The following is an 18,219-nucleotide window of genomic DNA, read 5'->3' as shown; positions in this document are numbered from 1 at the left end:
TATACACATTCCAACATAAGGAATCTGGCATGAATGAGTTAGCAGAGTATTATTAGTATAAAAACGAGTGAGAGATTCTTCTCAAAACATTCAAGAAATAAATGGCACAAAAGTTGATTTGTGGAATGGTGAGGATGATGTGATGCTGAAGATGATAACAGCATTCAAGACACAGGTTGGGACAAGTTATTCTATTCTGTAGATGAGCAAGGGGTTTATTTAAGTATTCTAAGTTCACAGTAGATGCTCTGCTTCAATGTGGTATTATTTTCTGTCATGTGAAAAAAGGGTTGAAATCATAAAACTGCTGAGACTTGTTGAAACTGATAAATGTGATGCATCTAGAGCCATAGAGATGTACAGCATGGAAAAAGACCCTTCGGTCCAACCTGTCCACGCCAACCAGATATTCCAACCCAATCTAGTCCCACCTGCCAGCACCCGGCCCATATCCCTCCAAACCCTTCCTATTCATATACCCATCCAAATGCCTCTTAAATGTTGCAATTGTACCAGCCTCCACCACATCCTCTGGCAGCTCATTCCATACACGTACCACCCTCTGCGTGAAAAAGTTACCCCTTAGGTCTCTTTTATATCTTTCCCCTCTCACCCTAAACCTATGCCCTCTAGCTCTGAACTCCCCAATCTCTCCATAGCAGTTTTACTTATTTCTGAATAAAAATGCAACAATAAAAATACTGTTGGCTCCAATCTCCAACCTAACAACTCTACAATAATGAGTTGATGGGACAGGAACAATTTCAACCCCTTCAACTCATTTAAGACAGCTGCTTATTTTTGTCTAAGAATCTGGCTTTAGCAATCCAGCTGTTATCACATTATAAAACTGCTAAGTCCAAAGATCTCTAGATTACATCCCTGTGTTAATTGTCCAGGGATGTGCAGGTTAGGTGGATTAGCCATGAAAAATGCAGGGTTAAATGGTCTGTGTGGGATGCTCTTCGGAGTGTCGGTGCAGACTTTTAGAGTTATAGAGTCATAGAAATACACAGCACCGAAACAGACCCTTCGGTCCAACTCATCCATGCCGACCAGATATTCCAATCTAATCTAGTCCTATTTGCCATCACTTGGCCCATAGCCCTCTAAACCCTTCCTATAAATAAACTCATCCAGATGTTGCAATTGTACAATTATTGTATTTGTACCAGCCTCCACCACTTTATCTGGCAGCTCATTCCATACACACACCACTCTCTGCGTTAAAATATTGCCCCTTAGGTCTCTTTTATATCTTTTCCCTCTCACCCTAAACCTATGCCCTCTAGTTCTCGACTCCCCCATCCCAGGGAAAATACTTTGTCCATTCATCCTATCCATGCTCCTCATGATTTTATAAACCTCTAATAAGGTCACTCCTCAGCCTTCAACACTCCAGGGAAAACAGCCCCAGCCTAGTCAGCCTCTCCCTATAGCTGAAATCCTCCAATCTGGCAACATCCTTGTAAATCTTTTCTGAACCCTTTCAAGTATCACAACATCGGAGCCCAGAACTGCATGCAATATTCCATAAGTGGCCTAACCAACGTCCTGTACAGCCGCACCATGTCCTCCCAACTCCAATACTCAATGTTCTGACTAATAAAAAGGAAAGCATACCAAACATTATCTTCACTATCCTATCTACCTGCAATTCTACTTTAAAGGAGTATGAACCTGCGCTCCAAGGTTGCTTTGTTCAGCAACACTCCCTAGGACCTTACCATTAAGTGTATAAGTCCTTTGGTGATTTCCAAAATGCAACACCTCACATTTATCTAAATTAAACACCACCTGTCACTTCTCAACCAGGTTAGAGCTTTTCCTACTTCGCATGTACAGAAGATAGCCAGGAAATTCTACATTGTTTGATAGGTGTCAATATTGTGGCTGAATTGGAACAGGTTGGCTTGAGAAGTGGCATGTACTGAAGCACAAGTGTTCAGTATCAGTTCTATTGAAGAATCACTGGAATCAAAACATTAACTCTGCTTTCTTCCCACAGATATTACCAGACCTGCTGAGATTCAGCAGTAATTTCTGATTTTGCTTTCTTCAGTACTACTGGCAGAACATTGTCAGGGTCTATAGCCTGTGCTGTATCTCCTTTGCTACTGCTTCCATTTGTTTCTGATATCATATGGAGTGAATCCGGTTGACTGAAGACTGGTATCTGTGATATAAGGGACAAGAGTAGGAGGTCAAGATGCATCATCCATTTGGCGCTTCTGGCAGAAGAATGTTACAAATACTTCAGCCTTATCTTAAATGTGTATGCACAAACTGAAGCAGTAAATACAGTGCTCACATGAGCAGACATAGCCATAACAAAATATACAACAATAACAGTGATCAGAAGAATGCTTGGGGAATGACATGCGGATCTAAAAGGGTTGTGAATTGATTGGGTGTAATAAACCATATTAACATCACTATACTGATGTCACAAGGACTTGGTAGGAGAGTAAAGTAAGATTTTAGGAGAAACAGATAAGGCTAAGTTCTCCCAACACTTTTTAATTGTAACGTAGAGACTGCTTTTTAATCTGGAAATGGTTGCAATAAACTACATTTTGCTTATTCCACTAGATTCTTCTCATTAGACCAAACTTTCTGGGCTGCTTTAACACAATACAGATTCTACCATTCTAATGATTGTTTATTTCATCTAGACAGGCTGCTGTGAAACAGCAAGGAATGGTTTAAAGTAAAATACACTGACCGCTAAATATTAACCATGAAGAGAAATATAGTTTAGAGATTGGGACGAAACAAAACATCTTACATATGGCACTAATAGATTTCGAAAAAAATCCATTGTGCATCATACATTGTATTTCACTTCTCTAAATTCTTCCCCTTATTTTTCCCTCTACATTAAAGCGGCCACTTTTGTTGGGATACAGTTTGTTAGTTCTGTGATTGTTATTTAATTACTGTTAAATGATTCAGATAAGCACCCATTTAATCACTTTCTCTGCCTTTTGTATCGCTGAAAGGTCATGGCATGTTTCTCTATGGCCACATGTAAACATTTACGCAACTAGAACTTCTCCACAAGAAGAAACAAAATTCTACCTCTATTTTTCTCTATGCCATCCCAATTGATTTTTAGTTGCATTTTTCAAACTACTAAATGCTTATTTTTCCCAACTTTTTTTATTGTGTTGAAAAAGTTGCATTCCATTTTGCAGAAAATGTAAATAATACCTGGAACCACAGTGAAAATTAATACTATGCAAAGCTACAACTTAGCTAACTGCAGCCAGAGAATCACGTGGAATGGCATTACTTCCCATAATCTATTCCTTCTGAAGTCTCATATGGATTTATCACAGGACATTTCTTGTCAATAGACTGCCCTTCATCAAAATCACCAAAAACACAAGGGCACACCTTCATGCAATCTCTTCCAGACCCATAGAATACCTGCAATCTTCCAACTGTCCTCTTCAACATGTCCAATTTTAAAATCACTTAAACCACAGATGGCCAATCCTTCCACCACTAGTTTCTTCAGATTCCCTCTAAACTTCAATGCCTCTCTACCTCCCTTTCTTTCCTTAAGACACTCCTTAAAACCTACGTGAATAGTCACTTAGAAGACCAGAACTTGACTATTAAAGCAGCAGTTGCTGGAAAAGCTCAGTTGATCACACAGCATCTGAAGATAAATCAGTTAACTGTTCAGGTCCGGTAATCCTTCCTCAGAGGACCTAGAATCACTGGACCCAAAACAGAACACAGAACAAAATCCCTTCAGTCAATTGCATCTGATGTAGTGTTTATAGTAGGGGACTATTTAGAGATAGCCACTGTTCTGTGCAACTAAGAGTATAATTCAAACACTTTGTGGCCTACGCAGTATCAAGACTCAAAACACCTGTCAAAGAGAGTGGGATGAGGAGCAGCCAGTTGTCATAGTTCACATAGCAGCATAGGAAAAAAGGTTATACCTGGAGGAGTTAGAAACCTAACTGAAAAAATTGGAACAAATCTGATTTGTTACCAGGTATTATTTACATTTCCTGCAAAATGGAATGCAACTTTTTCAACACAATACAAAAAGTTAGGAAAAATAAGCATTTAGTAGTTTGAAAAATGCAACTAAAAATCAATTGGGATGGCATAGAGAAAAATAGAGGTAGAATTTTGTTTCTTCTTGTGGAGAAGTTCTAGTTGCGTAAATGTTTACATGTGGCCATAGACAAACATGCCATGACCTTTCAGCGATACAAAAGGCAGAGAAAGTGATTAAATGGGTGCTTATCTGAATAATTTAACAGTAATTAAATAACATGTCAAATGACAGACAGCACATAAGATTAGCACATACACTGAATACATGCTCAAACACTGTGTGGGACAAGTGGTTTCTGGATGATGAGCAGCACCACTGGGACAGTCTTGCACTCAAAGTGCAAGGACTAGTGTTGCAGCAAACTATAAAACCAGGAAAATAGAGAAAGCTATAAAATCAAAAAGTGGGGGTTGGGGTGGGGGTGGGGGTGGACGTGTGGGTAAAAGATCAAGCTTGAGAAGATGTAGGAAATTAAGGAGTAGAGCTAAGGAAAGAGAATAAAATACTAACATGTGCAATGAGGCTCAAAGTGGCAGGAAGGGACAGAATAAACCCAACAGTCAAAACTAGATTTATAAAGATAGTAACAACAAATCTAAAGACTCCATATCTAAATGTGCAAAGCATTCGTAGCAAAGTAGACAAATTGACTGTGCCGATTGAATTAAATAAGTATGATCTGATAGCCATGAGAGAAGTGGTTGCATGATAAAAAGTGGATCCTGAATACTGAAGGGTATACAACCTCAAGAATAGGAACAGAGTTAAAGGCAAAGGCATTCACTCTTAAATCAAAGATGGCAACATGAAGTAATCAGAGATTACCTCAGTTCTTGACATCAAGATTAAGAGGTTTGAGTGAAAATGTGGAATATAGGGAAAAGACAATGATCTACAGGCTTCCCAACAGTATACAAAATACAAAAAGTATTAAGGAAGAAATATTTAGTTCTTATGAAAAAGGAATAGCAATAATCATGCACAATTTTCAACTGCATTAAAAAGGTGGTTGTAGCCTGGATGAGGAGTTCTTAGAATGCTTTTGAGATGGTTTCTTAAAGTAGCAGATGGCAGGTCATATTAGACCTGGCATTATGCAATGTGACAGAATAAATGACTGACCTCAAAGGAAACGGTCTCCAGGGAGCAGTAGCCATTACATATATTGTTATCTTTTGAAAGGGAGAAGATTAGATCAAAAATTAGCATTTTAAATAGGGAACCCACATCGGCATGCAAACTGAATCACCTAGAGTGAATTGGGAATCAAGAATATAGGATAAATTGACTGAGACATTACAAAGAGATATTTCAGAAGTATATTCCTACTATAAATAACAATTCTGGGGAAAGACCCATCATGGTGATTAAGATAGTACAAGAAACAACAAACTAAAGGAAAAGGCACAAATTGTGTACTTGACTGCTTAGGTGATTAGTAGAAAAAAAAGTAGAGAATAACAAATGAAATCAGGAGCAAGAAATGAGAACACAAGAAAACCAGGTAGAAATGTGAAAAAAAGTACAGTAAAGTGAATGTTGGTCCTCTGGTGAGCTGGAATGCAGAGTTAATATTGAACAGCAAGGAAATAGCGGATGAAGTTAACAAATAATTGGCTTGTCTTAACTGCAGAGGATGCAAAGAACATTCAAGTAATAGCTATAAAATCCAGAGGTGGAAGGGAGAAAGGAACTCAGTCAAAGTACAATAGAGAAACAGTGTTGAGAGTTATAAGTCCGTGGATCCAGATCCAGGGACTACCTAGGTAGATCCTGGATCTACCTAGGTCTATCAAATAAAAGTGGTCAATAAAGGCATCGAATGCATTGGTATTAATTTTCAAAAATTCACTAGATTCTAGAAAGGTTCTATCAACTAAGAATAAAACTCTATTTTGTGTCATCTGCAAACTTGGCGAGCTTCCTTCCTCCAAGTCATTAATATATATTTAGAATAATTGCAGTTCCAAAAATGAACCCGATAAAACCCCATTGATTACAGTCTGCAAACCTGAAAATTAATCCTTTATCCCCATTCATGTTTACTGTCCGTTTCTCTACTCACCAATATATTACTTCCAATACCATGCGCTTTATCTTATGACCTAACCTTTTGTAAAGTCAAACTTTCTGGAAGACCAAATACATCACAGCTAATGGCTTCACTCTACTCATTCTTGTCAAGATTTCCTTGAACAACTCAAATTAGTCAGACATTAATTCTCTTTCATAAAGCCACGTTGACTGATTAGATTATGGTTTCCATCCGAGCTGCTATTACTTCCTTAATAACTGATTACACGGTTTTTTGAATATATATTAGACTAATTGGCTTCTGACATTTTGCATTTCTCCTTATCAAATAGGAGTGTCACAATAGCTGTTTTCCAATCCTCTTACTTCTCCAGAATCCAACGATTTTTGGAAAATTACAACCAATGAATCCACTATCTCTGTAGCTACTTCTTTGAGGATCCTTTGTAAACCATCAATGGCAAGAGGATGTACATCCTTTTAACCCCATTAGGTTTAACACTACTTCTCTATTCATAGTGATAAAACAAGAACAAAGAAAATTACAGGACAGGAATAGGCTCTTCAGCCCTCCAAGCCTGCGCCGATCCAGATTCTCTATCTCAACCAGTTGCCTATTTTCGAAAGATCCGTATCCCTCTACTCCCTGTCGATTCATGTATCTGTCCAGATACATCTTAAATGACGCTACTGCACCCTCCTCTACCACCTCCACTGGCAACACGTTCCAGGAACCCACCACCCTCTGTGTAAAGAACCTCCACGCATATCTCCCTTAAACCTTTCCCTCTCACAAACTCATGATTAAATTCCCTACTCTGGGAAAAGCTTCTTGCTAAACATCTCATGATTTTGTAGACCTCAATCAGGTCCAGCTCAACCTCTGTCTTTCTTATGAAAATAATTCTAATCTACTCAACCTCCCTTCATAGCTAGTGCCCTCCATACCAGGCAACATCCTGGTGAACATTCTCTGCACTCTTTCCAAAGTATCCACATCCTTTTGGTAATGTGGCGACTAAAACAGTATGTAGTATTCCAAAATGTGGCCAAACCAAAGTTCTATATAACTGCAACATGATTTGCCCAATCTTGTACTCAATACCACATTCGATGAAGGAAAGCATGCCACATGCCTTCTTGACCACTATCGACCTGCATTGCCACATTCAGGGAACAATGGACCTGAACACACAGATCTCTCTGTACATCAATTTCCCCCAGGGCTTTTCCATGGGGGAAAAGTGGTGGCACTCAATTCCTCTTTAATTGCATCTTCCAAAATGCATTATCTCGCATTTGCCCAGATTGAACTGCATCTGCCATTTCTCCATCCAACTCTCCAATCTATCTATATTCTGCTGCATTCTCTGACAGTTCCCTTCACTATCTGCTACTCCACCAATCTTTGTGTCATCTGCATATTTGCTAATCAGACCACCTATACCTTCCTCCAGATCATTTATGCATAACACAGTGGCCCCAGCACCGATCCCTGTGGAACACCACTGATCACAGCTCTCCATTTGAGAAACTCCCTTCCACTATGACTGTCTTCTGTTGCCCAGCCAGTTCTCTATCCATCTCGTTAGTACCCTCTGCACCCCATGCAACTTCACTTTTTCCATCAGCTTACCATGGGGGACCTTATCAAATGCCTTAGTGAAGTCTATGTATTTGACACCTACAGCCCTTTTTTCAATCAACCTTGTCACTTCCTCAAAGAATCCTATTAAGTTGGTAAGACGTGACCTTCCCTGCACAAAACCATGTTGCCTATCACTGATAAGCTCATTTTCTTCCAAATGGCAATAGATCCTATCCCTCAGTATCTTCACCAGCAGCTTCCCAACCACTGGCGTCAGACTCACTGGTCTATAATTACCTGGATTATCCCTGCTACCCTTCTTAAACAAGAGGATAACATTAGCAATTCTCCAGTCCTCCGGGACCTCACCGGTGTTCGAGGAAAAGTGGTGGCACTCAATTCTTCTCCCTTGTTGAGTATTTTGGGACGCTTGAAGCACTTTCCACCATTAAGACTGATGCAAAATATCTGTTGAATGCCTCTGCCAATTCTTTGTTCCCATAATTGTCTTCCCACATTAAGTTTCTAATGTTCTCTTTGATCTTAATTCCTTTTTATATATTTAAAAGGAGTTCTTGTCAGTTTGTATATTCCTCACTAACCTACTCAGTTCGTTTTTTTTAAATCCTCCTTTCCTGGATTCAGAAGTTATCCTAGCTTTCAGACACTGACTTTGACCACCTTGTAAGCTTTTTTTTCCAAATTTATGTTCATACATTGCTCAGTTAGCCAGTTCTGAGGAAGAATCCCTGCACTTGCTTTGTCACCACAGATGCTGCCATCTTACTCCTTACTAGCATATATTGCTGCTGAGAGTCTTAAACTACTTCCTTAACTGTCTGCCATGACTTGCTACTGTCATCCCTCCTAATCCATACATCCAGTTCACTTTAAATAACTGTCCTTATTTCATTGTAAATCACTGTTTAACTTAAAATGATGGAAATTACATACACTACATAATTTTGAGGGGTCTCGTCTAGTCCATAACACCTTGGTTCAACATGGATAAAACAGGTGAACTCTGGAGGTGAGGAGAGAGTTGACAATACTTGACATTAAGGCTGTAGGAGATGAAGTGTGGCATTAGAAACCCTAACAAAATTGGAATTAGCATGCATTGAGAGCAAAATCTCCAATGGCTGAAGTCATACCTGGCTGTTGGAGGTCAGTCATCTCAGGAGTTCCTCAGGGTAGTTTCCTAGGCCGAACATCTTCAGCTGCTTCAATGACCTTCCCTCCATCAAAAAGGTCAGAAACAGGGATATGCGCCAATGATTGCAGATTGTTCAGCAACAATTGCAACTCCTCAGATGCTGAAGCATGGCCAAATGGCAGGATTCGGACAAATTCAGGCTTGGGCTTACAAATGGCAAAAAACATTCACGCCACACAAATGTCAAGCTATTAGCATCACCAAGAGACAATCTAACCACTACCCATTGACATTCAATAGTGTTACCACCACTTACTCCCCCACTAGCATCCAAGTGGTCAGGACTAACCAGAAACTCAAACGGATTCATCACAAACAATGTTGAGAGGGTGGTGCTAGAAAAGCACAGCAGATCAGGCAACATCTAAGGAGCAGGAGAATCGATGTTTTGGGCATAAGCCCTTCATCAGGAATGACTGGCAAGCACTTCATCACAAACAATGGCTAAAAGAGCAGGTCAGAAGCTAGGAATACTCTGGTGAGTAATTCACCTCTTAATGCCTAGCCACCACAGAGAAGACACAAGTCAGGAGTGTGATAAAATATTTCACCACTTGCCTGAAACAGGTGCAGCTCTAATAACATTCAAAGCTCAGCGCTGTCCAGGAGAAAGCAGCCCACTTGATTTGCACCAAATCCACATGCCTCCACTCCCGACACCACTGATATTTAGTACAGTCTTGTGTAACATCTCCAAATGCTACAGAAATTCAAGAATCATCCTACCATAGCACTTTTCAAACACATGGTCACTTCTGTCTGGAAAGACACATGGGAATCCCACGACCTGCAATGCCCCCTCTAAGCTACTCATCACCCTGACATGGAAATATATTGCCATTCCTTTGCCATTGCTGGGTCAAAACCTGGAATTCCCTCCCCAAGGGCATTGTGGATCAACCCACACCACTTGGACTGCAGGCTTCAAAGAGGCATCTCACCACCTTCAGGGGAAACTAGGGCCTGCAATAAATGTTTGCCAGCCAGTAATGCCCACATCCCATCAACGGATGCAAAAAAGATGTACTGTACTTGGATTCCCAGAAGGCATTTGACAATGTGGTACAAAGATTATTGGACAAAACAGGAGCTTATTAACAGAGGATATAATATTAGCATAGTAAAAAGATTAGCTGGCTAGCAGAAAATAGTCTGTATAAATGTGTCTTTGAATGGCAGAATGCAAGGAGTAGAGTCCCACAGGAGTCTCTACAGGGTTTTTTTTAACCACGTACCGAAATCACTAAGACAAGAACAAAGGCATGGTAACTATATGTAAATGACAAAGATACATTAGGAATTGTATTGTGAAGACATGAGGATGCAAACTGATATAAATTGAGAAAGTTGTCAAACATCTAGAAGATGGAATATCATGTTGGAAAATGTGAAGTTGTTCATTTTGGCAGAAGTATGTAAAAATGTATTACTTAAATGGGAACAGCAGCAGAATTTAGAGGTGCAGAGAGAGCTAGATGTTCAGGTGCAAGAGTTTCTAAGTTAGTATGCAAGTAATTCAGACTACTAATTTTATACAAGAGAAACTGAACATAAAAATTTGCTTCAAACAAAGAACTTTCTGGAAAAACTCAGCAAGTCTGGCAGCATCTATGGACAGAAAGCAGAATTAACATTTTGGTTCCAGTGATCCTTGAGAAGAGAGCTTGTGAGGGACAGTGTGGGGAAATCAACAGCTCTTAACGGGGACCATGAATGGTTGTCAACGGGTTAGAGTTATAGAATTCCTACAGTGCATAAAAAGGTCATTCAGCCCAAATCTGCACTGACCCATGAACAGCAACCAACCCAGACCCTGCCTTCCATCCTATCTCCATAACTTTTGTTTTTGTTCAAATAAACTGATGGCTAATCCACCTAGCCTGCACATCCTTGGACTGTGGGAGGAAACCTGGCAGAAACCTGTGCAGGCACAAGAAGACAGTGCAAATTCCAGTCAGTCACCTCATGTTTAGTAGAATAAAAATAAAGAATTTAGATTCAGTTTTATAGGACATTTGCAATATTATGTATAGTTTTAGTCTCCTTTTAGGATAACGCAAATGCACCGCACACAGGTCAGAGAAGGTTTATGATACAGATACTGGAACAAGCAAGTATCTTATAAGGAAGGATCAGCTTGCCTTCCTTGTGATTTACAAAGAGTGACTTGAAGGATTTAAGAGGCTTAAATGGTCTTGACAAAGTATACATGGAAAAAGATGCTTCCTCTTATGGAGGAGGCCAAAAATAGGAAGCACTGTTTAAAATTAAGGATCTCCTATCAGGGCCAAATGAGGAAAAATTTGAGGGTTGAAAGATTTTGGAACGCCACCACTCAAATCACTGGAGGCGGGCCAGGCTCACTGAACATTTTTAAGATGAAATGGGACAGATTCTTGTTAGTCAGTTGAATAAAGAGATATCATGTCTGTCGAATAATGGAAATCAAAACATAAACATATCAGCCGAGATCTTACCAAATGGCATATTTCTCTAAATTCATATGTTTGGAATATAGACGACAAGCATGGCATACCATGGCAGATGATCTCTCTCATCCTGTAGAGAGGCGAATGATCTCTACAGAGAGATCTCTGTATCTCTCCAGGGGTAGCTACAAAACAGCAGCAGTTATGCACTGTGGGATATTGCACAATGTCAACTAATGTTATTAGTTCAAATACTTGATGATAGACAAGGCCTCGGGCCAGATGTGACACACCCATGGTTTCAATAGAAGGCGCACACCCATGCGCCTTCGGTGATGATTTTTGCGTACTCACTGTACACTTGAGTACTACCAGATGATTGGATCATGGTAAACTATATTCCTGACCAGAAAGGGAATAGGGAAGACCCTGGGAATTACAGACCAGTCGGTCTTACATTGGTGGTGGGCAAATTATTGGAGAGGGTTCTGAGGTCATATTCATGATTAGTTGCAAAAGCATAGCTTGACTAGAGATAGTTAGCATGGCTTTTTGAGGGGCAGATCATGCCTCACAAGCCTTACTGAATTCTTTGAAGATGTGACAAAGTATATTGATGTAGGTAGAGTAGTGGATGTGGTGTACATGGATTTTAGTAAGGCATTTGATAAGGTTCCCCATGGTATGCTCATTCAGAAAGTAAGGAGGCATGGGATAGAGGGAAATTTGGCTGTCTGGATACAGGACTGACTGGGCCATAGACGACAGAGGGTGGTAGTAGTAGATAGACGGTATTCGCCTGGAGCTCTGTGACCAGGGTGTTCCGCAGGGATCTTTGTGATTTTTATATATGACTTGAATGAGGAAGTAGAAAAGTGGGTCAGTAGGTTTGCCGATGACACAAAGGTTGGTGGAGCGGTAGGTAGTGTGGAAGGCTGTTGTAGGTTGCAACGGGACAGTGACAGGATGCAGAGCTGGGCTAAGAAGTGGCAGGTGGAGTTCAAGCTGGAAAAGTGAAATTCATTTTGGGAGGTTAAATTTCAATGCAGATTACAGGGATTCATGCAGGATTCTTGGCAACATGGTGGAACAGAGGGATCTTGAGATCCACGTCCATAGATCCCTCAAAGTTGCCAACCAAGTTGATAGGGTTGTTCAGAAGCTATATAGTTGTGTTGGCTTTCATTAGCAGGTGGATTGAGTTGAAGATCTGAGAGGTTATGCTGCAGCTCCATGGAGCTCTGGTTTATTTGGGATATTGTGTTCCATTCTGGCCGCCTCAGAATAAGGAGGATGTGGAAACATGAGAGAGGATGCAGAAGAGATTTACTAGGATGCTGCTTGGATTGGAGGGCATGTCTTATGAAAAAACACTGAGGAAGCTAGGACTTTTCTCACTGGAGCGAAGAAGGGTGAGAGATGACTTGACAGAGATATCCAAGATGTTTACAGGCATAGATAGATAGCCAGAGACTTTTTCCCAAAGTGTAAATGGCTATCACAAGGGGGCATAATTTTAGGGTGATTGGAGAAAGGTTTTGGGGAGATGTCAGAGGTAGGTTTGTTACACAGAGTGGTGGGTGTTTATAATGCACTGCCAGCAGTGGTAGTAGAGTCAGATACATTATGAACATTTAAGTGACTCTTGCATAGGCACATGGATGATTGCAAAACATAGGGTACATCGGTTAGTTTGATCTGAGAGTAGGGTAACAGGTTCGCACAAGACCGAGGGCCGATGGCCTTGTACTGTGCTGCTCTATGTTTTTGTTGAAATATCACTATTCTAGTATCACTTCCATTACCACTAAACCATACATCAATGGTTTCAGTACTTTGAAATCAATTTTGCCACTTCTCTCTCCCCACAATGCTTCTGATTTTTATTTCAAAACTTCAAACTCAAAAGTTTAAGCTGCACTGCCTCTCTCCCTCATCTATCACTCTTTTTTCAACAACCCCATTAGATGTTAATTTTCCTTTACTCTTTCCCAAATCTAATCATCTGTGGAACACAACAAAACAATGAATAAATTTTCTACATCACAGCTGCAACTTCATACATACTTTGTCAGCCAAACCATCTATTGGAATTGCCTAAACCAGTGGAACTCACATGAATGCAAGTTGCTCTTTTAAATTCAAGTAGTTTATTTTGTTCAGCTTTGCTATGGAATCTTGAGGTCAGATGATGGTCACCAAATGACATTGATATATTCTGTCCCTTTAGAACTATTTTGTGGCACAGTGACTCAGTAGTTAATGCTGCTGCCTCGCAGCACAAGGATCAGAGTTCAATTCCAACCTCAGGCAACCATCTGTGTGGAGTCTGCACGTTCTCCAGTGTCTGCATGGGTTTCCGCCAGGTGCTCCGGTTTCCTCCCACAGTCCAAAGATGTGCAAGTTAGGTGGATTGGCCACATTAAATTGTCTACAATGTTTGGGCGGCACGGTGGCAAGCACTGCTGCCTCACAGCGCCAGAGACCCGGGTTCAATTCCCGCCTCAGGCGACTGACTGTGTGGAGTTTGCACGTTCTCCCCGTGTCTGCGTGGGTTTCCTCCGGGTGCTCCGGTTTCCTCCCACAGTCCAAAAATGTGCAGGTCAGGTGAATTGGCCATCCTAAATTGTCCATAGTGTAGGTAAGGGGTAGACGTAGGGGTATGGGTGGGTTGCGCTTCGGTGGGGCGGTGTGGACTTGTTAGGCCGAAGGGCCTGTTTCCACACTGTAAGTAATCTAATCTAATTCTTAAGGGATGTGCAAGTTATCTGCATTAGTCTCAGGAAATGCAGGGATAGGGCAAGGGGATCAATCTCTGTGGGATGCTCGTCAGAGGTTCGGCGTGGACTTGTTGGGCTTAAAAGCCTGTTTTCACACTATGGGGATTCCTTGATTCTTTTCTATGCTTACTTTTCAAAGTATTGCTCACTTGTTTCTATTTGAGCCGTATTTCAGCAAATATTCAATTCAAGGCAGGCAATCAATGCATTAAATTGTTAATCTTGGTTTGTGTATTTTAGATTAGAATTATCAGTGACAGTTGAAACACCAGTAATGCACTCAGTACTGAAAATAAACCACTTTTAACTTGTTTTTTATACTACACTGTCTTTTACCTGATCTTTCAAATGTTGAACAGAGCTCTGCAGGTTCAGGATTTGGTTGAAAAGTGGGCTCTGTAGCACAGACCTCAATAAACTCAGTCTCTCCTCATTTGCCGTATCTCCTTTTTCTCGTAGCTTTGCCTGTAACCGTTCCACAGCCAGCAAAGCTCGCTGGGTATCTACAAATAAAAATTAATTCAAGTGACAGTGTCAAAATAATACTAAGATATAGCATGCAATGCTAAGTATTTGCAATACGTGGCTACATGGTACACAGTCAAAACGGAATGAATGCTTCAAATTAAACATAGATTTTAGTGTTTTTTTAATATATTTCACAATTAATTTTAACAAAATGAGCTGGCGCAATGAAATCACCGCTGGTGACAAGGGCAAACATGAGAAAACCACATTTAAAAATGGAGCTTTCTATATTTGGTAAGCAAATGTGGAACTTTAACTGTATGGAATGTTATTTATCGAATAAGTGACTGAGATGATCAAGTAATACAATGACACAGTACAGGAGACTATTATGCTATCACATCTGTCATACTTTTAAGAACAATTATCAAATTGTTCCCAATTGCCTGCCCTCCCCCATAAAGTCATTTCCCTCCATGAATTTAACAAATATTACTATTGAATTTGTTATCACCTATGAAGGAAATCCATCGAGATCACAACAAATGCAGTAGAAAAATAGTCAGCTACTTTACATCACATCTGTTTTGTTTTGCCTATCAGCATAAATCTGTGTTACAGTGGTTACTAGCTCTCCTGCCATTAAAATGTTTCACCCAAACTATTCTTTTAAAACAGGTTGTGATTTTGAATAATTCTATCAGACATTTTTTTGACATTTCCATTTATTTGCCCTTTATAACCGAAGAAGTTTGTGTACTTCAAATGGAGGTTTGTCATCTTTCTCATGCTTGCCAAAAAGGTTAACAAAACCCTGGCATGTCACTCACTTGACTCAGAACGTATGACAGTGTGGTGCTGAAAAAGCACAGCAGGTCAGGCAACATCTGAGGAGCAGGAGAATCAATGTTTCGGGCATAAGTCTTTCATCAGGAAGATGAATGGCTTCCTGACGAAGGGCTTATGTCCGAAACATTGATTCTCCTGCTCCTCAGATGCTGCCTGACCTGCTGTGCTTTTCCAGCAATACACTCACGACTTTGATCTCTAGCATCTGCAGTCCTCACGTTCTCCTCTTAGATGAAGATACAACAATAATTGTGAAAACTGAATTTAACTCCATTTTAGTGTAGGCCTCACGTTTGAGTTCAGTCGATATTTTGTCTTGAATAAAGATCTTGAAATTGCAAAAACCATTGCCCAGTACTGGTGATGGTTCTTGAAGCTGACCTGCCCAAAACTAGAATTCTTAGATTAACTTGAAGCTGGAACAGGTTAGTAGTTCTCGTTCAAGAAATTGTAGTTTGGCACACTGGTTGCTTAGTGGACTGCAGCAGTGATCGTCTTACTTTAAAGTTTCTCTGAAGGATTTCTGGGATTGGCAGTCAGCTTGAATTTCTGCTAATATATTTTAGCAGGGGACATTGCTGAGTCATTGTTCAAACATTGTAATCGTACAAAAATCAGTTTGAATTCTTCTCGCACCCATTTTATTGAGAATATGCATCTACACTTTACTCCAAGTGACAAGAGGCCTAGTCTATCCAATATCCAAAATAAAGAGTTTCAAGAGTATCTTTGAGCTCTCAAGAGATAAGAAAAATTGTGGCGCTAGAAAAACACAGCCAGTTGGGCACCATCCGAGGAGCAGGAGAGTTGACATTTCAAGCATACGTTCTTCAACAGGAATGTGGAAGAAACCCAAGCAAACTGAGATTAGATTAGATTACTTACAGTGTGGAAACAGGCCCTTCGGCCCAACAAGTCCACACCGCCTCACCGAAGCGCAACCCACCCATACCCCTACATCTACCCCTTATCTAACACTACGGGCAATTTAGCATGGCCAATTCACCTGACCTGCACATCTTTGGACTGTGGGAGGAAACCGGAGCACCCGGAGGAAACCCACGCAGACACAGGGAGAATGTGCAAACTCTACACAGTCAGTCGCCTGAGGCGGGAAGATAAGTGGGAAGGGGTGAGGCTGGAAGATAGCTGGGAATGCAATAGGTAAATGAGGGTGAGGGGTGATGGTGATACATCAGAGCCATTGGGGAGACAGGACGCCAACTTACGGAACACTTCAGAGAATATCTCTGGTATACACATACTAAACAACCCCACTGCCCTGTGGCCAACCACGTCAACTCCCCTCCGCCAAGTTCATGCAAGCCCTGGGCCTCCTCCACTGCCAGATTCTAGCCACCCGATGTCTGCAGGAAGAACGCCTCATCTTCCACCTTGGGACCCTCCAACCACATGGGATCAATACTGATTTCACCAGTCTCCTCAACTCCCCTCCCCCCACCTTATCTCAGATCCAACCTTCCACTCCTCACCACCCTCTTGAACTGTCCTACCTGTCCTTCTCACCTATTTGCTTCACCCTATCACCATCGACCCCCACCTTCATCTACCTATCGCATTCCCAGCTACCTTCCAGCCCAACCCCTTCCCATTTATCTCTCAGCCTGCTTCGGCCTGACCCACATCCCTGATAGAACATATAGAACATAGAACACATCATCCTAGGAAAAAGACTTTCACAGTCTACCCTATTGAATCCTCTGATCATCTTGTATGTCTCTATCGAATCGCTGAAGAAAAGCTTATGCTCGAAATGTCAACTCTCCTGCTCCACGGATGCTGCCTGACCAGCTGTGCGTTTGCAACACCACATTCTTCAACTCTGATCTCCAGCATCTGCCATCCTTACTTTCTCTCAAGAGATAAGATGATTCAAACTGCAAAAATATATGGTGGTCCTCAGGAGCCACTGAAATTCTTTAAACTATGGCTTTTAAAAAATACACATTCATAAAAGAATCATAATATTGTTATGCCTGAATCAATGTGATACTGGTTACAAGCTTCTTGTTTAAATTTTCTCGATGGAGCATAACTCCTGCTTTTTCCACATAATTCAGACTATTCCCCCCACCAGTAATGCTATCCTGTAGTCTTGTCAAAGGCCCAACAGATCCTAAAGTCTGCCACATTTGAGCACAGTAGTTCAACCTAATCAGTCCTTTAAGTTTTACTAGAACTTCTGGCCTTCTATTCTTCTGATAAAGCCAAGAATCCCACCTGTATTAATTACATACTCTTGCCACCTTCAAAGACCAGCAGATTTTTGGGTCTCTCTACTCCATTCACATTTATACCATTTAGTTCATATTTGCACTCCTCATTGTGTACTACAACACACTTCAATTTCACAGCACAAATTTCATCTGTAATGTGCCTGCCCATTTCACCAGTTTACATCTTCCTGAATTATGTTATTGCACGTCATGTATCACATTTCCAAACCCCAGAGAAACACCCTCCAGTCTGAAAAGCAGACACTGACATTGACTACTACTTGCTGCTTTACCCTTAAAAAGAGTTTTCTATCCGTATGGTCACTAACCCTTTAAGCCAATTGACTTCAATTTTGCTAACAATTCAGTTATTATAATACTTTATTCAACACCTTTTTAAATCCTATAACATGTTCATCTTTCCATTAACTTCAGTCAAACTCGTCAAGCAATTTGCAAGCAAAAAAATCTGTTGACTTTATTAACCCAAGTGCCAAGGCATTCTGACTTGAATTATTGTCTCTCAAAGTTACT

General features: G+C 40.7%; 1 protein-coding gene across 23 annotated transcripts in view; it reads right to left on the bottom strand.

The window, feature by feature from the left end:
- LOC140487612 (multiple PDZ domain protein) overlaps window positions 1-18,219 on the bottom strand; it is a 359,969-nt gene that overhangs the window by 285,994 nt on the left and 55,756 nt on the right. For 21 of the 23 annotated variants that reach the window (XM_072586923.1, XM_072586922.1, XM_072586963.1 and 18 more), the window contains 2 exons: window positions 14,468-14,634; window positions 2,021-2,176 (listed from right to left, as the gene is read on the bottom strand). In XM_072586923.1, coding sequence (XP_072443024.1) covers window positions 2,021-2,176; window positions 14,468-14,634 — 323 coding nt within the window. The remainder of the gene's footprint in view (window positions 1-2,020; window positions 2,177-14,467; window positions 14,635-18,219) is intronic. The other 2 variants (XM_072586977.1, XM_072586979.1) reach the window with 1 other exon arrangement.

Source organism: Chiloscyllium punctatum, chromosome 2 (genome assembly GCF_047496795.1).
Source record: "Chiloscyllium punctatum isolate Juve2018m chromosome 2, sChiPun1.3, whole genome shotgun sequence".
Classification (NCBI taxonomy): Eukaryota; Metazoa; Chordata; class Chondrichthyes; order Orectolobiformes; family Hemiscylliidae; genus Chiloscyllium; species Chiloscyllium punctatum.
This window is presented reverse-complemented; position numbering and strand designations above follow the sequence as displayed.